A 26646-nucleotide genomic window follows, 5' to 3' on the forward strand; every position below is an offset into this window, starting at 1 on the left:
TTTTTAATATTCAGTTTTCAATATTCGTTATGTTATGCGTATAATCTTTCGAATTAGAAACAAGGTATAATGTAGTCCTTTACTTTAAACGCGAGAAAAATAAAAAAAAATTTCTGTGGATCAGTGATAGATTCAACGATGATGGATAGAGTGTGTCCGACTGAAAGTCTAGTTTTTGAATTTTAATAACCCATCAACTGTCCCCGAAAACCTTCTCTTATACGAGAATAAAATTAGATGACAAATTAATATATACATAACATTATTACTATAATCAGAAGTGGTATGAGACTAGAAGTGAAGGGCTCTAGCATTGATAGTAGATCCTGGCACTAGTGAACAAATTTGAGGATTTTATGCCGCTTCCATCGCGGAGAGAAAAAAATTGGTCGAGTTCCAAAAACATTTCTTACCCCCTTCCCCTCAACCTAAAGCGGCGAAACACGGACCCGGCTCTTGAATCTAGTTCGGCCGTCTACCACCGCGAGCGTCTCACGTTTTGGAGGGGAAATTTCAGAAACCGCCACTAGAGGGCCAACCGTTTGTGTTTTATCAAGTCTTTTCACTAATGCCGAGTGAAGAATTTGGTTAGCTCAATACTTCTAGTATCATACCACTTCTGCTATAATGACAGTGATGAATTTGATATAATCTCTGTGCTTGATAAAAGATATTTTAACATTCTGCAGGTCATAAAGAAATGGCGGCTAACCCCGTTGATTCTCTACCTCTCACTTAACTCTTCGCCATATTGACTAAAATTAAACATATTGAGGTGCAAAATCATCATGCTATAACATTATGCCCTGGATAAATACAAACATATTTCATCCGATTTTCTTCTACAGAAGGTGAAATACATCGGCGAATAGTTTTAAAATCATTACAAATCTTTCGAGCATAAAATGGTTATAGAGATTCTTACATCATGTATATGTCTTCGCCAAGAGACCGATTAAATTTCATGATGTGCATATATATATACTTGCAAGTAACCTAATTATATTTACACCCCCCCCACTTAATGATCATTGGTTTTCGACGACGTAAATAGAATCGAATTCCCGAACGCCCGTTTTCAAATTTTAACGCAGTTCCATAATTAATGAGGTACAGCTAGATGAATAATTATCCCTTGGATTAAATTTCCATATTATGAAGGGGTTTGACGAATACTAAAATTCGTTATGCATTTCGAGCTATTAGAGGAGAGAACTCGGCCTGAATTTTCTCAACCTTTGACCCATGCCATGAGTGCCGGGGTCCATGGTTAGCCTACCAAACATCATTTATTAAGAAAAATTTAATGCAATAATTTGTTATACTGCCCGTGGTCTGTTTTACTTTTCTAGCCATTGGACGGCGCGCGTCGAAACTTCAACGTTCTGGAAACAATGCAGAGTTATTTTGAAAGTTATTTTTGCCCAGAACACCCCATCAATAATGAAGATAGGGTGAGATTAAAGATGATCTCATTTACTTGAGATTCAAAAAGCATTGCGAGCCTAATTCAATGTAAGAATGTTAGCAACTTTTGTTGTTCTTCAGGACTAGCTTACCCTCGCCTTGATAACGCGCCATGGTCGACCTAATTCCATTTGCAATTACCTAACTCTGTGAATCACTGTTTTTCGTGTCAATTAAACGAAAAATCCTCAATCTATTGGACGAGAAAAACAACATGGGCCTTGCGATGTCAAAATCAACTATTCCATTTAAGGTACTTATCCAAATTAAGCAGCAGCAACCTTCTCACTAACTTACTAAATATCATACCAGTTCAAATCGAATATTCCACAATAATAGAAGATAGCGAAAGGTTCAAGTACCTAAATTGCCTTTTATTCCACTGACGTCATTGGTGCGTTTTTATAGGCTAAGAGGACCCGGTTTTCATGGAATGGCTTTGACAAACTTGACCTAGAGGTCCAGGGAAATATCCAATGTTTGATGGATACGTTCGTTTTCTGTCTGGGAAAATAGCTCTGATCATAACAGAGCTGACTATAATCTTGAAGGGATTGCTCTCAATGGATTTCGAAAGTTCTTTATGAGCAAGGAGAATATTAATTTTCGCAACAAAAACTCGCCTTCGACTACTCGCACATCATTTTCAACAATTATTGTATGAAAAGCCGCAAAGGCATGAGAATGCCCAACTTATGTCGGTATAGTTTTTATCGTAAAATCAAAGTGCTTGATATCCTTCTTCGAAACGCAAGTTTTCAACAATATGGATTTTAAGTTTCATCACTCCATTGGAAAAGTCAAATGGAAGAGACCGTTAAAATGCACGGCTAGCTTGGACTTCAGTAACGTCATCGCCCTTTCTACTTGCTTAAGTTGCTTTTAAGGCTGTTGTAGGAAACAATAGTCATTGTCACTAAGGAAGCATTCCTAAACTTTCCACGATTTGCTTAAACGGTAAAATTTAACAAGTCTTTACAAGTTTTAGGAATTACAAAAAATAATTCTGTTTCGAAATGCAGTACACTAACGACAGCGCTGCATGTTACGTGTCTTCAAATCTTATCTATGCACTTACGACATGAACATCAAAAATTTGCTTTCTCGAGTGCGAGTTTAAATAAAACATTCCAGCTTTGTTTTACGTTTCATCAGCACACTTCTTGATTGAAAATGGTTGAGACAAATTAAATTTTGATTTGAAAACCGTAAATGCTATCAAAATTTTAAAATTTAGTTTATCAACTAAATTACTAATTAAATTTTTTCTTCGAGGGAAGTAAGTTTCGTACACTGAAATTTCCTCTAAAAATTTAAATATTAAATTTTAACAAATGCCCAAATGTATTTAATAAAATATGACCTATATAATTTGCCTCTACGCGAATAATTGACTTAAGTTGTAGAAACTTTGCTGAAAAACCAACCAACCAAAAAAATCCTTTCAATATGAGCTCGCTTATAGTAGAATCCAATCTTAGAAAGCGTAAATATTGCCTTGGAAAATATATTGCCTTCCATGTCCAACTCTCCTAAACTTGGCTTTATTAATTACAAAAACATCCACCAGATTTTCTCGGTTGACGGCGTTGGAATAAATAAGTCATACTACTCCTTTAGCTTCTGCATCGCGTAAAGCTTCAAGATTCCTCTTAATTATTCACCATTTTACTTTCAATTTACGCTAGCAACAGTTTTTCGCACGGCAATGAGTGGTTAAGAACAAAAACAGTCAAAGTGGTGTTGATGATGCGTTATAAAAAAGGGCTTAGTATTCGAGAATACAAATACCTGTTGGCGAATCTTTGGTCAAAGGCGAGTACAAATATTTCAATGAAATGTTTTAAATTAGTATTTTTGATTTGAGAGACTTTATTTACTCGATTCTTCTCACTCTTGTCTTCACCTTACCTTGTCCTTTGGCTGTAGTTTCGCAAACAGTACGATACCTTTTTGGAAATAGTGCACTTTGTGTTTGAGAGATTGCGCTAAATAGTAGATCATTATACAAAGAGTAATACACGTGAAAAGAAGTAACCAATTTAACCCCTTTTATCGCACTGTGAGAGTCTAAGCTCCAGTGTAAAATATCAGTTTACCCTACGTCTCCATTTCTACCCCCGCCTGACCTTATCCTTAACTTGTCGGCTATATTCACGTCAAATACATCGTCACCTATCAAATTATTACAGCAATATAGCTCATTTATGGCAAACTAACTTAAAACCAAGGTGCCGACTGCCCAGTGTAAAAAGTAGCTGAAAACTGCAGCCTTGAAGGTTATTCTAGACGCTTAGTTTCTTAATAAATACTGACAATTCTGCGGGAAAAAATCGAAAAGCGATTTAAAAGAAAAGAAAAATAATGAATGGGAGCTTTTATTGACACAGTCAGAGTCCTCCATGTTTAAAATGAAGTGCCATTTAATACTCTGCTGTTACCTATGACCAGAAGTGAGATTAGACTAGAAGTGAATGGCTCTAGCATTGATAGTAGATCCTGGCACTAGTGAAAAAATTTGAGGATTTTATGCCGCTTCCCACGCGCCTACACTACTGAGAAAAACATTGGTCGAGTTCCAAAAATATTTCCTACCCTCTTCCCCTCAACCTAAAGCGGCCGAACACGGACGCGGCTCTTGAATCTTATTCGGCCGTCTACCACCGCGGGCGTCTCATGTTCTGGAGGGTAAATTCAGAAACCGTTACTAGAGGGCCAACCGTTCTTGTGTTATCAAGAATATTCACTTTCGCCGAGTGAAAAATTTGGTTAGCTCAGTACTTCTGGTCTCATCTCACTTCTGATATGACCAATGGATAATCTATCAGGAACATTTTACAGGCTTTGAAGGATTTGGATTGCAAATGCAAATGGCAATGAACGAAATGGAGTTTCTTGGATATGATCGATATTTTAAATACAGGTAGAATTTGCATTTTCAAATCACTATATTTTGTAGTCGGATTTAAAATTTATTAATCATTATAGATATACCCAAGAGACTCAAATAAACTTTACGTCAATTACTGTGAGTTTATCAATTTTCAGTCGCGTGTTTCGGAGCAATCTTCTACCTTATGGCAAATAAACTTTTAAAATTTCTTGTCAGGAAACGTGGAACATGAAGAACCACGCATCATGGTATAAAATCACGGAAGAATACTTAAAACGATCCCTCAACTTGAAATAAGCCTATTTTTCATAATGCTTATAATTCGATTCGAGTTATTGAATCGAGCGAGATTGAACACTCTTGACGCACTAGTCCTCGTTCAAACGGGTGTGCGAATATTCGAGAGTTTGAACATCGTCTGTTGCGACTAGGTTAATTTCAAATGTATGAACTATCGATTATTCGAAAGGATTTAGTTTATTCCATAAATATACTCAAGTCAGTCTATACTATTTGAATGGCAGTCAAAGATCAATATTCGCACACCCATCAAAATCTATATTTATACAAGTCTAAAGTCCTGACTTATTGACTAATAATCAAGGCCCCGCCCAAATCGCTTTACCGAGAATGCTGAAATATTGCTCGGACGTTACTCTTAAGAAGTAGGCATGCACTAAGAAAGATTTTTCCAATCCACCGCCATCTTGAAAAATGGCGGCCAGAAATGTAAAAAAACCTTCTTTATGCAATAACGTCCGTGTATTTCAACAGATTTCTTTAATACTTAGTACACTGACTCTCTATATCCTTCAGATGGGTTTTATGGCATTTGGGTTTCGATTTCCGGCCATATTTTAAAAAGGCGGCCCGAAAAGTTAAAACGTTCACCAATTTCACAAATATTTTGTGATTTGGCTCCCTATGGGCTTTATTGCTTTCGGGGTTCAATTTGCCGCCATCTTTAAAAATGGCAGCCCGAAAAGTACATAAAATGTCCCGAATGGCAACGCCGGGTTCTTTTACTTATACCAAAATAATGAAGTTTCCACTAAGTGCAGATTTTTGTTTACTTTGCAATGTTAACTTCCTATCAGCACAACTTAATATCTTATCGTTATTTTATTTTATTCCTGATTTTAGGGTACTTTTCGAAGAACATAAAATTGCGTATAAGGACATTACTAAACTATATATTCAACCTGACTTTTTTAACGTAGGTGAAAGAGACGTATAATTTAATACACATATTTAATGACCATTAGTTTGGTTCTAGAATGCAAGTGTTATCATGGTACCTACGCGACTATCTTCATTCAATGGCCTACAGGAGTATTTCGGTCCGTCTCCGGTGTTTGAAACGGCCAGGACGATAATCGTGTCCGCCTCACCGAAAAGAGTATTGTCAACTTCTTTGTCCTTCTTGAATATGGACACTAAAGTAAATTTGGCTCAGTGAGCCCACTCACTAACAAATTCATTAAGTTGCAATCTTGGATCAATTAGGTGGTGATTTTAACGTTGATAACTGTGGTTCTTCTGTCACTTTTGTTATTCATTCACTCCATCGTAACAAACGAATACCAAACGTTGTCCACCAAAAAGTGGATCAAGAAATTGGCCAAAGAATTCATTGGAAATGTCTGGGATAACGCTGCTCTCATGTGCGCCGAACGTAAGCCATTAAGTTCTAACTTTTATTTGAACATAATGAATCTCTGCGCGGGGTATGTTAATATAGAAGATCCAATTAACAAAGATTGTGCTTTCATTACAAAAGAAGGCTGGCGGTGTACTCGGGCATAAATCAAACTGATTATGTTTTGAAGCGATTCCTGCCATTATACCACACATTACTTGCCGTCTGCTCGCTATGTCGTGGATAATTGGAGTGACTTTGATTCTGTTTTTCATGGGTTGTTTCTTGCGTACGGAGTTCACAATGGAAAGTTACAATTGCATCGACACCCTCTCGGATTTGATCAAATCAGGAATTAAACCCACAATGATAAAACAAAGCGGAACTCTAGACCACCTGAAATATTTGGTAAATACTCGTTCCTGTGTTAACCCCACTAATCTTCTAACGTTACTGGTGCGTATATATAGGCAGCTCAAGACCAACTCGTTAAGGAATGGCTGAGTACACTGGATGAGGAGAAACTGTTCAGTACTCTAAAGGATTATATGACGCTCGATGGATACATACCGATTCTAAAGGGGGAAAAAGCTCTGATCACTGTGGACACCTATCTGACTTGGATGATGGGAGAATCCTTGGCACATGATTCCGAGAGTAAAGAGTTCTTAATGAGCGAAGGAGGGCTTTATTTTTCACAGTATGCAGTTGACTTCGAGTATTTACACTTCATTTGCAACACCTCTTGGATGAGAAGCACGCCACAAGTGCACGAAAACATTCAACTAAGGTCAGTGCAAATTTTATGATAAAACGATAAACGGGCTTGACCATTGTTTTATTTCAGCCTGGTACCTGTATTCGAAACGCAAGTTTTCAAATATCTTGAACTTAAATTGCATCACTACATTGAACAAATCAAGTGGAAAAGACCGTTGAAAAGCACAGCTGACTTGGACCTCAGTAAGGCCATCGTCCCTTTCTACTTGCTCTTCATGCTGTTATCGGGAACCGTAGTCATTGTCATTACGGAAATTTTCTTCAACTCATTTTATTAAACGCTGAAGTATTAATTCGTGACAACGAAATTGAATTTTTCGAAAATATAAGAGCAGACTTCTGATTATAAATATAGTACACGAGTGAAATCATCATTCACACAAATCAATTCTTTAACTTAATGGAGAAATCAGGCATTTATGACATTGTTGTGATTACATATTTTTACTTGATTATGAACTTGATTAGCTTTGTTTTGTCCCTAAATCGTCTTGAATTTATTTAAACTGTCAAATATATCGAGCCATGGTTTTTCAATGTAAATGTTCTTCTTGACTTTAACGGTCAATTAACTCCACTAATTTTAATTAAAAACTTGCTTTTTGTAAAATGATAAAAAAAGTACATTTCATATATGGAATTTTTTCAAAAACATTATAGCAAGCACTATAAAATACTATAGTTTTTCTGCTGGAAATTAAAATTATACCAGAATCCTTACAACCTTTCAAGATTTCGAATTGTACTTGCTAGGCTTTAAATGGACCCCAAAAGGGGTCTGCGCGTAATGGCCACTTTATCCCACGACATTCAACACGTGAAGTCTTGGTGAGAAGCAAAAATTAGGTTAAACCCTTCCCCAGTTACCAAGGTGAACCCTAACTTTAGCTCATCGTTCTGCTCACCAGAGCGTGAATCTTTAAGTTGTGTTTATACATTTTTAGTCTCTGATTTTTTCAATGGAATTGGTCGAAAGAGCTTAGCGTTGTTTATTGTGCCACCATTGTTACTGGTAGAGTGGAATGCCTGCCTAAGATTCTTCCTTGAACTAGACCATTTTAAACCTTTCCTTTTTTATTTCCTCTTTAAATGAACGATAAAACGAATATCCCGAAGTGGAAAATTTGCTAAATCGCGTTTTCGTAAGGATAAACCTAAAGGAAATAGCTCAGAGCATTTTCCTGAAACGATTTTCTGAACTATCAACATACCATCGAACTCGAAATTCCTTCTTTTTCAGGGCATTCAAGACATAACTAAGAATTTGTAGAATTTTTCCAAGCATTGAAATGAAGTTCAGATAGTTCTAGTTTATAAAATTTTTAAAACAAACAACTGATACTAATATTTGCGATGACATTTTAATGCCACTTAAATTTGTAAGAAAAACAGAACTGAGTCGATAACGACATTACCAAATGTGAAGGAACGATACATTTCGATGATGGATAGCTTTTATTCTAGATTACATATACCGTACCACTCTTCGAATCTTCTAACAGTTAACATTTTTTAAGATACTATACAATGGCATGTAAGTTTACTAAAACACGCATGGTATGTTCCAATTTTACACAGTCTAAATAATATCCCAAAAGTTCAGTTAGAGTCTATAAAGTGCCAATGTCATTGTTCAATACAACAAAGCGGTATAATAAACTACAAAAAAAGTAGTCCAAACTGTTTCTTTAATTTAAAGTGTAACATTTTCAGCAGTTTTGCTACGTCTACGAGTTACGCCCATCTACATTGTATAAGTTAGAAGAAAGAACTTTAATAAAGGAAGAACGTGAGACTTTGCCAACGCCATCAAAATACCAAAAAAGATCATTTATGGCTCTTTGAACATTTTTACGACCCAAAAACTCTCGACTTTCTAGTCTGTTCTAAACATATAGATTTCACCAATACCCAGAACAACGCTCCCTTTATAATTTTGTGGAATAAGCAGTTTTTGATCTTCGCTACACTACATCTCCTTCAGTCCAAAAGGTTTTGATATACATGTAAACATAATATCATACATAGTTAATCTTTACTTATAAGAAAGTACGTTTCGTATCCTGATGAACTTTTCGGCCCATAATACTGTTTAGAAACGCGGCTCAAATATCTCACACAATAAACTCAAAATAAATCAAATTTCTCCAAAACTTTAATTGATGTGTGTCTTTTCTAAAAGGTTTATTTGGGTATAGAGCCCTGCAAGGTTTCGGCTACGTTCTGCTATGGTTCGAAACAATTAAACACGGTACTGTAGTTTCATCTGCTAACATAGACAATGTTGAAAACATCTACATTTCGAACTTTTATAGCGTAAAAGCTTGCTATTGTAGATGAGGAATGCGAAGTTTTGTAGTATTTAACTAAACCTACTCTCATACAGCACATTCCACTCATTAAACCCGCACACAGGGGAGAAAGTCGCCATCTTGGGTTGTTTCCCCTTTCGTCAAGAGGCAACGCCAGGCAAAATCACTGCAGCAGTGCTTCTTGGCGCGAGGGATATAACCCCATTTGTTTTGCTTCTCAGTAGGATTTAATGGAATGGTCTATTCAAGAGAGATTTGTGTTTTGTGGCAATATTGAAGTCATATTTATAGAAGTTGTCCTTGGACTTTTTAACAAAACGATGAGGGTAGAATTGACCTAGGAACAAGAATCTGAACAATATGTCGAAGAATTCCGCACTCAACTTCAACTTAGTGATATTTTAAAACGTGGTCCACGCAAGTGACTGTCATGAATCATCAAGAAAATTTATACCTCCTCTTTATCCCTTTCCTATCAAAATCTAAATAAAACCGCTATTTGAGGGGAAAGACTCTCCTTGTATTATGCTTGATCTAACTGTTCATAATCTAACGACTATTTCGTCCCATTTTCATAATCACAAGAGAGAGATAGCTTCGATTTCTAATGTCGACGCCGTTTTGGCCCCAACACTGGCCCTCTCTTTCGGCCACTAGTTCATAGGAGTTCTTTCCCTCGATCCATACCCCGAAGCTATCGATTAGTTCTGAAGCGCCAAAAGCTGTCGTTTGCTGGCCTCCAACGCGTCATGTAATACCCAGCGCCGCGCGGCGTTTTCACAAACAAAGCTGCAGTCCGAAATGGAATTGTTGAGAACAGTTTCTCCGCGAACGCTTGTACAAGTTAACGCAGTCTATTCGCATAAATAATCCAGCGTTTACTTATAGAAATATTGCTCGCGTTGTGACGTCAATATTTAGGATTTCTACGCACTGGTTAGAGGCATCGAATGGTGATTCCCTCTCTAGCCAGAAAGCGGGTGTGGCTACGCAAAGGGTGATACACATCAGGGTTAACTACACAGAGTGAAATAAAGATCCTGTATCAATGATGTGTAAAGCAAAAATGCGAGATGTTTGTACTTTACTGGAACATCTAACTCCAATTTTCTCCGAGTACATACCAATAAGGCATTTTTTTTTCATACTGACCCTCCAATTACATTCTGATATTTAAACTACTTCATCCAAGTGCAAATATTTTAATTATTTTGAATCGTGAAACCTACTTTGGCAAATTAAAACTTTCAGCACATAATTGGTAAAACTACGTTATTCCACGAACTCAACAATACCATCACTTCGATTGATCAGCATCGAGCCGCCGAGAAGGCACTAAAGGTTTCCTACATGTATTTCATGGAGGATTTTTTTTTTTTTCAAATATAAGGAATCGGTTTCGATTTTTGGGACACCCGAACCGGAACTAGAAACCGTACCTTGGTGATAAAAAAAGGTTTCTTTCAGACATTTTACTGTTTTCAGTGACATAGGACATTTATTCTTACGTCGTAAACGTTTCTTGAAATTGTTATTTATTCTTATTGTTTTTCTAACAATAGATTGGTCATGACGTCACATTTAGATGGCGTGAGCACTACGATGGGATCGTTATTACGATTGACCCGTTTCACAAGGAGAAATATATGATTAAAATGTACTGTTTAGATCGAAAACGTCAAGATTAAACATTTACAATGATACATGATCACAAGCGCATTAACTGGATTAAATAATAGATCTAAAGACTATCAAATTAAAGAAAATAAATCATTTTAATCACGGATTCAAAAAAATATATATGTAATTTTAGATTAATGTAAAAATGCTTATCAGTATATCTGTAGATATTTACTCCACGTAAGGTAAAAACTGTTTAAAATTATACCTTAATGTCCAAACGAGAATGTAAATTAGTATGGACGAAGAAGTTCACTTGCAAAACTGTGTGAAGTTCAATCTCTAGTTTTCCTAATCACAATCAAACTAAACTTAAGTATTTTAGCGTATTTTATAGTGTTTAAAGAAATTTCAAGGATTAATATTTCATACGTAAGTCAATCCTTAATAAATGACATTAAGTTGTTTTAAAATTGGTGAACGATAGCAAGAGTCCCAGTTAAATAAAGAGGAAGACGGAACTATGCTCCACATTTAATGACTAGGGTTGCCTATTGTTTTTAGGATTATTCATTAGATGCCAGAGTTACCTTCTCAACAGAGTGATAAAGATTTCGCATATGTGCAACCACGATAATATTACAAATGTATGGGCACCACCAATATTACTCATTATCACTTATGCAATATACTTGAAATCCACTCCAGAGACAATCAACCTCCTTGACGACAGAGCGGTTTCTTCACAATTTGGTTTACAAAATCTCTATAATGTTGAATTCCATCTTAAATAAAATCGTAACATTCGTTGTAAGCGCTCCATAACCATACACCATATTTTCAGTCACATTATCGTGTATATTCATGTTTTTCCTCACAAATACCGAAGAAAGGTTGTGTTCAACTCAACGTAGCAAAGGCAACGTAGTGGCAACCTTTTATTTAACAATAGTTGAGCCACAAGCTGTCTCAAAAACTAGGTTAAGAACCTCATTGTGAATGCTATAACAAATGGACTATAGAGTCTATTGAGAATGATATTGATGTCCACTAAGGCTAAGATGAAAAACATGTTGTTTATAGCAAATCCTCGCATTTGTTAACAGTTTTTATCAGGATTGTTAAATATAAAATCATACTTGTTATCTGCAGAATGAGAGAGTACTAAGTCGTAATGTATGGTACTCAAATTGAAATGGTATAAAAATCAAGCTAGTTAATAGTGAAAACCACATCAGTGTTAAATGAAATTTACAGTAAGTCCAAATATCGCGTTTCTCAAATATTAGGTGGTGAAGGTTTTGCTCAAGTTTTCAGTAGCGCCAGCTTTAAAAGGTTAATTAATAATAACGTATACCGGATCAAACTATCTTTAAGTTAATACCGCATCATCTTCACCCAAAGTGTACAAAACATTTCATTATGCCCCATTCAGATTCCCTGTAAAATGTATGCTAATGTCTCTTCTTTAATGTTGCTCAGTGTTAATTAATAAACAGCTAGCAATCAATGGAAAATTGCGCATAAATAATAAAAAAAATTCATGCAATGGATATTATCAACAAAAGTGAAGATATCGGTTAATTATTCAATAAGTTTTCATCCAATTTTCGTGGATACAAAATGACAATCCCTAGTTCTTCCATTAAAAAATACATATATAAGACTTTAGTTAAACGTGACACGAAATATGTTGGTTTCGAACAAACTTTTACGCCTCATTTCTCGGTTTTTATGGTATTTAAATATAATTTGAAAGCGCGGCTGGCACTTTGGGCCTTAAAATGAACCAACCAGGAACACGTCATAGCCGTCATTTTCAGACCTTTTCTTGAATGAGATTAATTACTGAACAGCAGCTGGTGCCTGAAAACCTTTTTCCCATCCCCTTTCTTCAAAAAACGTCTACATAGAAGCGCTAAAATTCTTAGAACATCTTTTTTGCTTTAGCCCAAAATTTACCCTCTGTATCCCGGCCATTTTATCCCTTCTCATTCTTTTCGTACTTCAGAAGTGTGGCTTAATTGTACGCTCAATTATGAAGTGTGTTTAATTAAAACAGGAAAGACGTTAATTCGTGATGCAGAATATTCGTGAACATATATCTATAGCATTTAGAGTAGAAGCTTTATTTGAACTGGCATGCAAAAGTTCGTAACTTTTTTATGTTAATTGCTCATATGAATGCTGTTTTAGAAATAGATTTGTTAAAATAGCGATTTCTTAGGTGAGCTATTCTCAGAACAGCGTTGCAAAATGTATTTCTCTGGTAAAGTTGTCAATATTCTTTACAAATCATGTATAGTTGAATTGCCATTACTTTTCATAGCCCATGTCTAGTCGAATTGTCAAGAGGTTTCATTACCCATCTCTAGACGAATTGTCAAGAGGTTTCATTACCCATCTCTAGACGAATTGTCAAGAGGTTTCACTCTAGACGAATTTTCAAGAGGTTTCATTACCCATCTCTAGACGAATTGTCAATGGGCTTCATAGCCCATCAATAATAGAATTATCAATGGGTTTCATAGCCCATCTCCAGTTGAATTGCCAAGAGGTTTCATTACCCATCTCTAGTCGAATTTTCAAGAGGTTTCATAGACCATCTCAAGTCAAAGTGTCAATAGGCTTCATATGCCATGTTTAGTTGAATTTTCAATAGGTTTCATAGCCACTCGTTAGGTCTGCTGTTTCTAAAATGGGTTCGTAGCCTTACTTTATGCTTCACAACAGTTTGAAAATTCTGTTTAAAATAAAAACTACGATTGCATCATACCTTATACTAAATCCCTACTTATAAAATAAATTGTTAGTTTGACTCGGCATTGACCGGAACCGAAAACAGCTAAGTCAATCCATTCGTAGGCTTAACAAGGTTTGCAGACTTCTTATCTCTCTTGGCATCTTGACCATTGGTAATTTTAATACATCACAGGGCAATAACCCTGGGATCGAAGCTACAAAATACCTTACCCACTTGGAAATATGAAAAACGAACACACTCAACTTTTACATACGTCATATTCACTGCGAAATTTTAAAGTTCTGTGGAGCCCCTTATAAATCTAAAGACTAGCTTCTAGGTTTAAGAATAGAAAAATATTTCGAAAGGCATAAAGATATCAGAGGCTGCATAAAATACTCGAAAAGTAGCTCAAAGAAAAGATGTAAATCCCTATAAACGATATCCAATCTTATACATAGCACAAAGTAACATCGCGTTGAGAAAGGGATAGATGTAATTTTAGAACCAGGAATGGAGAACAGAGTAATCTGGGCGCGCGTGCAAGTCTCGGACCCCCTCCCCCGGGACGGGGGGTTATGAAAGAAGAGGTGGGTCAGAGGTAAAAAGGAATTACGCATTTTTCGCTTTCCCGTCAGCAACGTCATCAAAACGTAGTTTAAGCGGGCAATAAGATAATTTAAAGTTTTCGTTACGTGTTGGAGGGAGGGCTCTATACTGGGCTATGAGTCGGATTGAAATAAATACTAACCGCTCCCCATTCCTGCTTCTAAAATTACATCTATCCCTGCCGAACCGATATGTGGGTTAAACTTCCTCTTATCTTATCAACGTTGCGAATATTCAGTATTTTGCAAAAGGGATTTGGCAAAAAAAGTAAACTAAAACCATACTTGTAAAACGATTTATTTTACATTAAAATTAATAAAAACTTTTCAGTTACCTGTCCATATTCCTTTTCAATGGAAGCTCTGAGTTTAGTGAAGTTTCTGAAAATATAAAAAAGAATAAGAAACGTAAGCGATAGAAGTAAACCATCACAAGACCATGCTTCATAGGAACGATCTACTTTGAAAAAATAGTATGGTAGATTTTGAACAAGCTAGAGCACTTTAGAATATTCAATATCCATGGTGGGTGGATTAGCACGGAACAATATTGAAAAATATACAATTAAGATTAGGTATTTCAGAACTATAGCTTCTACCACTACCTCCTATATAAGAATCAAGGCCCGAGTATGCTCCCTCGTCAGATGGGGATTTGAACTTGTATATAATTGCGCGGTTTCCCCGTGAGGTGGAGCTCGTATCAGGATTTCTTATTTCAAATCACGCCCGTTCGCATTAGCACAATGACTTTGACTATTTGGCCAACATTGGTTAATTAGAACTATTTTATGTTTAATATTAATAGACTTAATTCAATATCAGTTTCATACTTTTAATTTACAATTATAGGCAAGCTTAAAAAAACAGGTGTTATTAAAGTTTAAAAATAATTTTATTTAAACTCAGTGCATCATTTTAAACTTTTAAATCTCATTTAAATGTGTGAACTTAAACATCAACTTATCTTGTTTAAATAATTATATTCAGGGAACCATTTTGAACCTAAATTAAAAATACTGTTATGAAAGAATTGAAAATTTATTTCTACATTTCCTATTATGAAAATAGACCAAGGGTTAAATGCAACCTTCAAATTTTAATAATGCTTTTTAAGTCAATATTTAATACAAGCAAATCGATAATCAAATATTTAGTACTTCTTTAGTATTTTGAAAGAAAAGTTAAAGAAATTACCTTAACCAAAAGTAATATAAGAAACCTTCCGTAGGGAGGTTTCTACGGAAGATTTCTTATATTATTTCTGCCTTAACGCATAATTCACAAATGTGACGAACAAAAAGGTCTCGAGCAGTCCCTCCCAATCCGCCAAGGCAACCATGAGAGCCTCTCGTCTGCTACGGACGTCACAAACACGTGATAGCTGTGACGTCAAAGTCTGGAAACGAGCGCCGCGCTGCGTCTAAATCCCGCGAATTAAAATTCCTCATTTCGAAGTTAAAAAAATTCCCATACTCGGGCCTTGATTCTTATATAGGAGGTAGTGCTTCTACAATCTAGTGGTTTTCCTAGCTCTCACGACTGAAATGGGGGACCACTACCTTAAAGTAGTTATTCACCTTAAAGCGTCCTGTAGAAAGGGAAATGTTTGCTTCGTATCTCATATTACGTTGGAGGTGTAAATGTAGAGATGGCCGATACCAGGCTTAACCCGATACCGATCGATACCGGTGCAAACATGAACCGATACCGATATTTACTCATTATGATCCAAAACCCGATACTACAACCGATACCGATATTTTTAGAAGTAAAGTGCTATTTACATAAATATTAAAAATACTAGGAATAATTATAGAATAATTTCATGAATTATACTATCAAGAACAATGTTTAGAGGTACTTCCAAAATAATATCACGGCTTATTGACATTCATAGAAATGAGGTATTATCACCATCAATACATTACTGAAAGACCTTAAAATGTCATTTAAACGAGTATCGGTTTATTATCATTTTAAGGAAGAGGCAACTAATCCTTCGATAACTACGTTCTACTGGATTTGTAACGTAAGCCTATAAATTTTCGTCTACATTCCGACGAATACGACGTCGATTAAGAAACCGGACAAGATGGCAACTCTATGGAAAAGGAGCTGGTATTATAAAAAGATACTAAATTAATAAGTATTCAAAAATTAGTAGATTAATATTCAATATTTAATATATTAATATTCAATATTTAATATATTAATATTCAATATTTAATAAATTAATATTCAATATCTAGTACATTCATATTCAATATTTAATATATTAATATTCAATATTTAATAAATTAATATTCAATATCAAGTACATTCATATTCAATATCTAGTAAATAAATATTGAATAATTAGCATATAAATATTAAATAATTAGCATATTAATATTAAATAATTAGTATGTAATATTAAATAATTAGTATGTAAATATTAAATAATTACTATATAAATATTAAATATATTAATATGAAATAATTAGTATATAAATATTAAATAATTAGTATATAAACATGAAATAATTAGTATATAAGTATTAAATAATTAGTAAAATAACGGTAAATAATTAGTAAAATAACGTTAAATTATTAGTAAAATAACGTTAAAAAATTAGTAAAATAACGTTACATAGTAACGTTACATTAGTAAAATAACGTTAAATAATTAGTTAATAAATGTTTACTAATTAGCAAATTAAATATGATCTTAAAATCGCCGTAATAGAACTTTTTTGACCGATCTCGAAAATTTTTATTTTCATCAGTAACCACCAACGAAACAGTGGACCCATGGGAGTCACCATTTTGTCCTAGATTTTTAAATCCCGCCAATTACGCACTAGGCCCTTTCGGTGGAATAGCGCGGCACCTACAATGAGAATTCTCTATAGGGGCTTAGTACAGCGTCACCAATCCAGTAGAACGTTTTTAATGGATAACTAAACCATCCAGTGTCTCAGCAAGGGTCTGCTTCAACGACGATAACTCGCTTTTCATCTTGATAGTCCCAGTAGGGAGTAATTAATAGTTCTTAAGGCCAGGACACCGAGTGACATCGAAAACTAATTGCATTGACGATGAATTATTTCAAAAAGGGCCATTTGGAAAGAGACGCACCACAACAAATGCCGATTCTTTCGTTCATATACATATTTTAAGAAACTAAAAGCAGGTAGATCATTACAGGACAAAAACACGGTTAAAGTTCTACTATTTTAATATTGGATTTTAGCCTGGTGGGCCATTATTTTTCGTTGAACATGTTTTTTGGCACTAAAAAGTAGTTGAATGTCGACGAGCTCGCAATATAGTTCAAAATCGTGTAAGCAGTTTTTCGAATTGAAAGAAGCTACGTTTACAAACTTCTTAAACTATTATTTTTGTTGTTGTTGTTGATTTAATTTTGTTTCTGAACACTACAACTCTTATATAGGGTGGTTCAGTTATTTGATCCAATGACGTCTATAATATACTGGGCTTTTCCCTTATTTTCCCAACCGAATTGACTATGTCGGTTAAAGAATTACTATCTAAAACACGAGTCAAGTCCATAGTTCAGTTGCAGTAGCTGCCACTGGATTATAGTAGCTATACTTGCACCAAATAGCTGAGCAGCTCTGTATATCTTACTCGAGAACCTGGATTATTCCGTTGAATATTTTTATAATCCTTTGGCAATCCCAACTTAATACCGTATATTTTTTATCTTGGAAAACCAAAACCCTCACCCCAAAGAATATCTTTAAGCCAGAACCTATAAAATACCTGAGAACGCATGAATAACGACCTCAGATTTCCATGAGATTATATTTTATCACTATGTCGTTCGTTGTACGTTTGTTAATATAGTGGTACGATGCGAAGGAACCGAGTATAATAATAGAAGGATAATGTCACTACAGTCAAATTCTATTGTCGAGCGTTCTCGGGTCTTGAATGGGTTCTTGCTATATCTCCTGGACTTTTTATATCCTTTATGTTAGTGGTAGGGACACTAGACCACAGATATAGAAAGAAGGCTTTGGCACTTCAAGTAAGATTGTAAAAATGCAATCTCAAGTTTTCCCTACATAAAAAGTGAGCCTGCAAACCATTCTCCTTAAATATTTATGAGAGACGGAAGTGGCGTGAACTCAGTCTACAAAAATAGAACCAACGTGATTAGATGCAGGAAGATGAATCGTAGGCCAAAATATTATGAGAAAAGAACGAAAATCACATGGATTAGATTTGACTTCAATGACTGTGTCAGAGGTAAAGCCATCAAATTTAAAGGCACAGAAAAGAGATGGAAGGGTGAAAGGAGATTGGACAAACACACAACAAAGCACTGAATCTGTATGAATATCAAATTTGAATAGAGGAAAAGATTTTTTACAAATTCAGTTTAAGCTAACAAAATTCAAATTAAGATTTTAAAAATTCAAGAGTACTTCAAAATAACAACGAGCCTTTTAATAGGGTTTCTGCGATAAGTATACAATTTGGTTATTTTTTAACGACAATAATCGTAGATAAGCATCATACTCACGAAGGACACCATTCCAGTGAAGGAGGTTTAGGTATCGACTTACTGTGTGTCAATAATAATTAAGGCATGGCATAGGCATATGTCTATAATGGCAAAAATGATATAACTCAGAACATACTGTTTACCAAATATACAAACACTACATTGAAGCAGAATCAATAAAAACGATGAAAAATGAAGTTTCCCGCCTTCAAAGCAATTCTCGTAGGCCTGGCAATAAATTGTAAAAGGTTTGAGTCGTTGCGTTCCTGATACTGCAGCATTATGGATATTCGGTTGACCTTCTTTGTGCGGTGGCAAAGTAAAGTTCAAAGTTCAAACTCTTTGATGTTACGTACAACGAATAAATTTGAATAAAAATTGTAGCTTCTTATTTATTGTGGCTGATTTCAGTTTATTTAGAAATGTCTTTTTATGCATTAACAAGGAATGGAAACTCCTTAATGAAAAAAATTGTGCCGAAGAAACGAGAGGAAAAACAACTTGAAAGAAAAATACCCATGTAATGAATGAGTCATTGCTAAGATGTATTATTCTCGTACTTGAAACCATAAGCAGCAAGTTCTTTGCTTCTCAAGATCTCGGGGACTCGTAACCGAATTCTGTCCTGTATCAATACTTGTCTTTTGCGAGAAAATTTTTAAGATTGCGTTTTGAATTACCCATAACATTTTGTATGACAAACGAGCTCCATCAGTTTTTAGGTTAACATTTGACATTACTCCTTACCTAGAACGCTTTTCAAGTGTTTTCTCAAACAGGACTTTATCAATAAATAAAGACAGAAGTTGGAGTCGCTTGATGATTCGTATGCAGTAGTACAGAATGGTTTTAAAGAAAACGTTTCGGCAACATAAGATTATTCCTTAGAAGAACAGCTATTTTTATCTAATCCCAAATCTTTTTGCCTAGGAGTAAAAGGTTGAACCATATTTCTAATTCTCATGCTATCTCAACATTACAATCCCAAACGACAGTACAACAACGAACCATGAAGTGAGTCAATGAGTTTTTAAATACTTTAATTTGTAAAAATAAATGGTCAAATATTAAAAATTATTCGAAACATAAAAGTGGTAAATTGTTAGCAATCGCAAAAAAGTTTGCCTATAATTTTTGCTATAAGATGAAGTGATTTTAAGTATTTTTGGGTTCTAAAGGCTCTTTCAGACGATCCAACTTTTTGACTCAGCTTGATGGGTCATCTCGAGTTGAATCAACTAGTTGGATCGTGTGACTAGAAGCTGGATGAGTTGAGTCACCAAAAAGGTTGGCTAGGAAAAATTGGATCAGTGATCCAATTTATATGTGACTCAACTTTTTAATTTCATTTCTACAGCTAATCAAAATGAGTTACAAAAAAAGCCTTTTTCGCGGGTTATTTCGTAAGTGCCAAGGTAGGTGGCACTTAAAAAGTTCCATTTGCCGGTAAAAGTTTAGTCGTGTGAATAGGAAGGATTTATTTCACTTTTCCCTTCAAAAGTTGGGCAAGTTGATACAACTTTTTGACCCATCGAGCTGAGTCAAAAAGTTGGATCGTCTGAAAGAGCCTTACTCAACACAATCGTCAGCTGAGGTTTGAAATCTATTCTCCTTGATGCCACTTCATCAGTAATGTTATATTTTAGACCCAATAAAAAGAGCCTGTAATTATTTACTGAACCGTACAGTCCACAAATGAAACCACTAAGTTAAAATTAAACTATGTCCTTTAAAGAGGATTTAGGCAGGAAAACTAATTTCACACCCTTTAAAGAGATCAGAAGAGAAATGCAAATTATTAAGAAGGGAAATGGGAGTTTTAAAACATTTCGCATTGCACAGAAGCGCTACATATCAGCCGCTGCTGTAGTTCGATTTCACGGATCTATGGTTATTGAATTTAATGTTCAAAGGCTCCAACTCCACTCTACCAACTCTTAGGTCGAACGGAACTCCCACAAGGGACGCTAGTTTACTCTTGGTAGTATTCAAGATAGCCCAAGACGGACGCTTTATTTTTGGATCATTCCTAAGCTCATAATGTAAAGTTTTAAAACTTGGCAACTTTATTTTCCGATTTAAAATTCGGACATATAATCTTTTAATGTTTACATTTGTCGATATAATAATAACCAAACCTAGATTCCGATAAATACAGGGATTTTTGAAGGCGTTGTTTAATCATAAATCCCATTACAAAATGACAATGCGTTAAAATGAGAGTTCAATATACACAAAAGGAAAAATATAGAAAGGACTCAGTTTACAATGGTTTACTGCGATGAACTACTATTTAAAAATATGGAACGTTTAACCACATTATAGCATTAATGTGGTAGTATTTTGCTTGATTTTTGTTTCTCTCATATGCTTGTTTCTTCCTAGGTTTCCTCTGGTTGGAATAATGCCAACCACGCAGCCTCAGGGACAATCATTGCAACATGACGTGGACTTAAAAAATGGTTCTTCCATAGAACTTTAGAAATGTAATCTTCGTAATTTCAAAAGGGTTCCACAAATGACCTTTTCTAACACTCTTAAATCCTTTGTTTGGAATCATTTTCGTTTGATTATGGGCTTCTGTTGAGCTTCTAAAACACTTTAGATAGTTATATATAAGACTACCATAGTTTCCAGTACACCGAAAGTTCTACGGGACACTATAGAGCTCCTAAATGAAAGGGTTGCTTGGGTCTTGGTATTTTTCGTTCACAACGAGAATCCAGTGAAGGTTAACCACCGGATGAATGCTATCTAAACTCAATTGAAAAGTAACCTCTCAAGCTTAAACCTACGGTAGCTTAGTGTTGAAATAAATACGCTCTGGAGGAAATTCTATATGGGAAAGTCAATTTTCTAGCCTAATGGATGGGAAATTTCAAGCCTCCTATTTTGACTAGCTAAGAAACACGTACCATGAACACAGGTATACGAGTAAAGACTGAGCCTCTTGACGTTAAGTAAATATTTAAGACTCGCGAAATTTTGGTACGTACATACTTGAAGTTTTGGTGGGTAGTTCAATTAAGGCCCATTCAGACTCGACTAAAATCTTACGTTGACATAGGTGAAGTCGCTTTGCTCGTTTAATTTGACTATTCACACGCGTCATCGACTACGTAACAGATTCTCGGGTTTAGATTGAAAATATCCACTATACCCCGTACTATTTCTGATTTAAGGTAAGAGGAAGGGCTTAAGACTTTGTTAAATCGCCATTTTCTCTTTCCGCGCGTTTCTTTGGGCATTCAAACTCTAAGCCTTTGCTTATGGATTCTGACCTTTTGGATAACTCTAGTGATGTTGATATTAGATTTCGGTGCGCATAGGTCGGAGAGTCGCGGCGCAGGAAGATATCATGTGATTTCTGAGATAAAACGGGTCATGAATGACATCAGAGGTGACGGTTTCTACACTTCCTACCCTTTAATTCAAGCAGAAAGGCCTGTTAAAGATTCCAAGGAGAAGTTTTAGGAATCTTGGCGGTGTTTTTCAATTTGGATTCGGTTATTTTAGTATTCAAAAGCTCAAATATCACGATATATGCGACTCGTTTAAAGTCGTCTGCTCTTACGTCAAAGCAGTGAAACGAACTTGCCGACGCGACCGAAACGAACATACCGACGCGACCGAAACGAAATTAACGAAACTACCGACGGGAACGTAAGATTTTGCTTAAGTCTGAATGGACCTTTAAGGGCGGATAAAGTGAAGATCTCTTACAAAAACTTGATCCTCTGAATAAAAGAGGCCAAACTGTATATTCCGTGAAATAATATCATCTTGATTTTTAGCTTGGAAACTGGAACTTTCTTGCCGAAATATGAATGCAGAAGTCCTAACCGGCTCTAATATATTTCTATTTAACCAATTAAAGCATAGCGCGGTTCCAGTGGATCCCCTACAAGGGGACTTTCCTCCTGAAGTCCGGGTTTGGCTTGGCAAAGGCTAGTGGGCGGGATTTATACATGCACGTGTAAATCCCGCCCACAAATGCCTCTAGCTTTGCTGAGCCAAAACTGGAGTTCGTAAGGAAAGTCATCTTGTAGGGGATCCACTGGAGCCGCTCTATGCTTTAAGTTTTCGGGCAAAAATTCGAGCAAGAGGCGTCTTTTCAGGCTGTTGGCAGCCTTCAGGTCTTTTCGAGTAGAAATAATAACACTAAGTAAAGCCATGTTTACCCCATTAGTTACATAGTTCAAATTCTACAGTCTAAAAATTCTCATAGAGAATAATTATAAAAAAAAAAAGAATTCAAATTTCATGAGGCATTTCACGATTATTCTTTGCTATGTCCAGGTTTTCACGAGCACTTTAAGCGAACAAACAAGCAAAAAGACGGAAAAAACTGTTTGAGCTAAACTATCTGTTACGAGAAATCCATTTGTCGTTTAAAACATGCTTAACGGTAAGTATGGCGAATGCAGGTCCTTGGATTTATAATATGAATAGCAGATAAATTATTACATTGAAGTACGCAAAGAAAAAAATTATTTCACAAAAACCGAACCGAAATCTAAAATGTTCAATAGTGGACGGTTTTCGGTCATATCTCCGAGTTAGATTAGTTGAACTAAAGTTATTTTAAATCTTGGTTTTTAATACTTAACCATAATTCAATGGATTTATCGTGATTTAGTTAGTAAAATCAATAATAACAAGGCCAATAAGAAATAAAGAAAAACTATAGCTGAATATAGATTCTGCAGGATTCTCTAATTGAAAATTTTAGGATGAAGGAATAATTAGCTTTTTCAAATTATACTCCAAAACTCTAGAAATACAACAGACCTAATCCAAGCAACAACGAAAAATGGCTTAACATTAGAATTTCCAAGCAAAACGAAAAAAAAAAAACTAAACTAATGAGTAATGACCTATGAAAAATCCAATTAGGGCGGAAACCGCATTCGCAAATTACTTCACTAATCTTCTGTAGGTAGGAATGAAAAAGACCAAGCTGAAAAAAATATATATCTACATAAAGGCTGACGGAAAATGCCCTACGACAGGATATTTGATAGGCTTATAATAATGGTAGAGGATTAGCGCATCGTTAAACGTTCTCTAACGTTCAACACAAGAGAAGCCTCAGTAGTTCAAAAAGCTCATGACCTAAGAAGGTGAAGTTGCTTTGGCTTTATAATATTCTTGAGCAAAGCTAGCACAGACAAATTGAAATCCTTAGGGACAACAGGAAGTTGCGAAATCAATCTTCTTTACTGTTGGAAAACACTATTAAATGTGATCTTGGGGTTCGATTGGATCTCGGGGTGTTAATGAAAATTAACTGATGAAATGTAGCAATTTTGTCTTAGCAATACGTGATAAAATACTAGGTTTCTTCAATAACATCATATTACGTATTATGAATTCCCAACTTGGTCCTAAAGCGGGCCTTTAAATGTAACGTAAACAAAGGAGTTGTGACGTGCCTGTAAAGTGAGTCGAAGGTAGTTAGGTCTAGTGGGGATAGGAAATTAACGCTCTGCAGAGATTTCTGAGTGTTGCGTGAGTTTTAAATTTCGCCCATGCGCAGTGAAAACAAGTTGCGAAACCAAAATCAACCCCTTCCTGTCTACACGCAATTAAGAGGTTTTCCATGTATAATTAAATAAATATAATTGATATTAATTATTTTAATCGTAATTAATTTAACTTAATTCTAGTTAAATCGTTTTAAGAAACTTTATTCCTAAAATCATTTTAAACATAGCTATTGTTGAAGTTTGAATTCAGGCGTGCCTCATTAATTTTTATTTTGGAAATTTATGGTATATTAGGCGATTGATTCACAATAAATGATAAGAAAATCAGGAATTGCGTGAACCTTTGGTGGAAGCCCTGCCAATGGGAGGATAGACTTTTATCGTAACCCTAGCCGATCGTGGCGTACTCCCATCGTTAGGTAATAAGCGAGAAATTGCTTTCTGCGAACACGTTTCCTCCGATTTGCCTACTGCGAACGTGGTGACAGACACACAGACAAGTCCAGTGTAATACCTCTCCGTGACGTCATCGTCACTTGGAGAGGTAAAAATCGAAACTTCTAACTCACGCCACCTAAGCGAAATTCTTTGTAGAAGGTCAAAGATGAGAATCCATAATAAGTGGTATTTTTAAATATCCATGATAATACCATTTGAGCCGTGGAATAGTTAAATATCCATGATAATACCATTTGAGCCGTGGAATAGTTAAATATCAGCATATTCTCTACTATGCGTTAAGTTTAATCAAAACCCCATATATGACGTAATAACATACGTATGAATAGGGTTCCATGACCTCATACTTTTTGCACATGGTCGTTGTAAGTTTGCCAATATGGCGGTGACTGAACGGGTAATGGTGGGAGAAAAACTCCCGAGGTCATGGCACTACAGTTTAATTCTATCTTTGATCTTTCTTAGGATTTATATGGGTTCTGGCTCAGGGAATACTAAGTCTAACTAACAAATATTATATCCAATACCTAGTCTTTGAATCGATTCTCGAAAAACGAAAGAGGAAAATTTGATTTTCGATTTACAATTGGATTAGAAAAATGAGGATTTATTGACGTAGATACTTTTCAGCATGATAATGAACAATTTAACCCTAAATCACTTTAAAGGACAACCATAGTTTCTAACGTCTTTAGTCCTAGATAGAGGGCTAGCCTTATAACCTTTGATCAATAATCCCACATGCTTAGCTTGTAGTTAGAGACTTTTGAAGAGAAAAAAACAAACCAAGACAACGTCAACGTCTGGTATAACGCGTCCTGTCGATATATGGTGATGTTACATATTGATTTTTGCCGTAGTTGTATGACATAAGGTGAATTTCGAATTCAATTTACACGTCCTCTGCTATCAAATCTCTAGACTCTCAGAAAAATAAACTGAGTTCACTAACACTCTTACAGTTGGAATCAAGTTGGAGTGTCAACATGTCTAAGATTCCTCATGTATGACAAGTCAATGGGAGTATTCAATCAAATATTCCAAAAGGTAGACATGACTTTACGCGCTAGAGATAGCAAAATACTAAGCCAATCATGGACCAATAAAAGCAGGACATGACTCGAATGTTATACATTCACTGAAGGAAACGCGCAACTTGTTAAGGCACCCAAGGACAAACAATTGGAAAAGCGCATCTAAGCCACTTCAGTAACAAGAGGATGAAATACTGATAAATTAACTTCTAAATTAGTTGAATTTATGCGTCATTTATACTTTTGACTAAAACGGTATAGTTATTTTACTTATCTAAAAATTCTCTTATATGGCGTAGCAAACAGCTGAACTGAATCGAACCACAAATATTTTACCATTACTTTTCATAGTAACTAACGTTCATTTGAACGCGGGATGCTATCACATTCACATCCTGCTTTAATAGACCCAGGCCCCAATTAACCCTTTTGGTTTTGAATAGACGGGCCACACACTTTCTGTCAATTTTTTATGTTACAGAACTGGAAATTTTATAAAAACGTGTTTTCGTTTGTGCTGTGGAACATAGAATGGATGTAAAATTTTCCATCCGAGTTTCAAAATGCGTATCGCTGTAACTTTTTTTTCTAACAGAGCGTGTTATATACAACGATGTAACAATGTTACTGGATCCAACTCATAAGAAGCCTTCGAAGTAGAGGTAGGTTTTTAGCGGCAGCCTGTGAACCGTACCTTCATAATATTGCATAAAATGCATACGCTCGACAAATCAATAATCTGTAAGCAACTTTTTTTTTCCAGAAAAATCCAAGCAACTTATTTCCATTGGGAACATAAACGCTGGGACATTTTTTTTAAACGTACGAATTTTCGCCCATAAGAATACTTCAATCACGATTAATATTTTGTAAGAGCCTCGATTATAACATTTTAAAACTTTAGTATTATTTGCGTAAAGATAAGGTTTTTAGTATCCTTTCTCTGTCGTACCTTAAAAATGGAGTTGCATTATACGCTCTTTTTATTAAGAAAGAAAGTGAAAACTTGGTTATCGGTTATCGCTAACTACATGGTAAACGGCATCGGAGTTACCGCAAATTCGCAGTACGAACAGCGTTCTCGTG

At 35.4% G+C, this 26646-nt stretch overlaps 2 protein-coding genes across 9 annotated transcripts in view; one reads left to right on the forward strand and one right to left on the reverse strand.

Moving 5' to 3' along the window:
- Positions 1–26646, reverse strand: part of LOC149689133 (F-BAR and double SH3 domains protein 2-like) — a 53335-nt gene that overhangs the window by 21483 nt on the left and 5206 nt on the right. For all 4 annotated transcript variants that reach the window (XM_089869571.1, XM_089869572.1, XM_089869574.1 and 1 more), the window contains exon 3: positions 14398–14443. In XM_089869571.1, coding sequence (XP_089725697.1) covers positions 14398–14443 — 46 coding nt within the window. The remainder of the gene's footprint in view (positions 1–14397; positions 14444–26646) is intronic.
- Positions 633–8843, forward strand: LOC149689134 (uncharacterized). Of its 5 annotated transcripts, none has more exons than XM_089869578.1 (10): positions 633–4235; positions 4309–4390; positions 4456–4495; positions 4577–4653; positions 5504–5576; positions 5637–5801; positions 5867–6035; positions 6190–6407; positions 6470–6789; positions 6847–8843. In XM_089869578.1, the coding sequence occupies exons 2-10, from the start codon at positions 4332–4334 to the stop codon at positions 7055–7057; spliced, it is 1332 nt and encodes a 443-aa protein (XP_089725704.1). In that variant the 5' UTR covers positions 633–4235; positions 4309–4331; the 3' UTR covers positions 7058–8843. The 5 variants fall into 5 exon arrangements, with proteins under 5 accessions (XP_089725704.1, XP_089725708.1, XP_089725707.1 ...); XM_089869582.1 differs by having other exon boundaries at positions 633–2424; positions 2490–4390; XM_089869581.1 differs by having other exon boundaries at positions 633–2164; positions 2246–4390.

Source organism: Phalangium opilio, unplaced genomic scaffold, assembly GCF_054372755.1.
Source record: "Phalangium opilio isolate 3A_F unplaced genomic scaffold, DU_Popi_V2 ptg000031l_1, whole genome shotgun sequence".
Taxonomy (NCBI): Eukaryota; Metazoa; Arthropoda; class Arachnida; order Opiliones; family Phalangiidae; genus Phalangium; species Phalangium opilio.

What these genes read in the sequence shown, in the direction of transcription:
- LOC149689134 (XM_089869578.1), top strand. Translation starts at nt 4,332, where the DNA reads ATGCAAATGGCAATGAACGAAATGGAGTTTCTTGGATATGATCGATAT. An exon ending in GATCGATATTTTAAATACAG is followed by an intron (nt 4,391 to 4,455) that starts GTAGAATTTGCA and finishes TAATCATTATAG; the next exon opens with ATATACCCAAGAGACTCAAA. An exon ending in TAAACTTTACGTCAATTACT is followed by an intron (nt 4,496 to 4,576) that starts GTGAGTTTATCA and finishes ATTTCTTGTCAG; the next exon opens with GAAACGTGGAACATGAAGAA.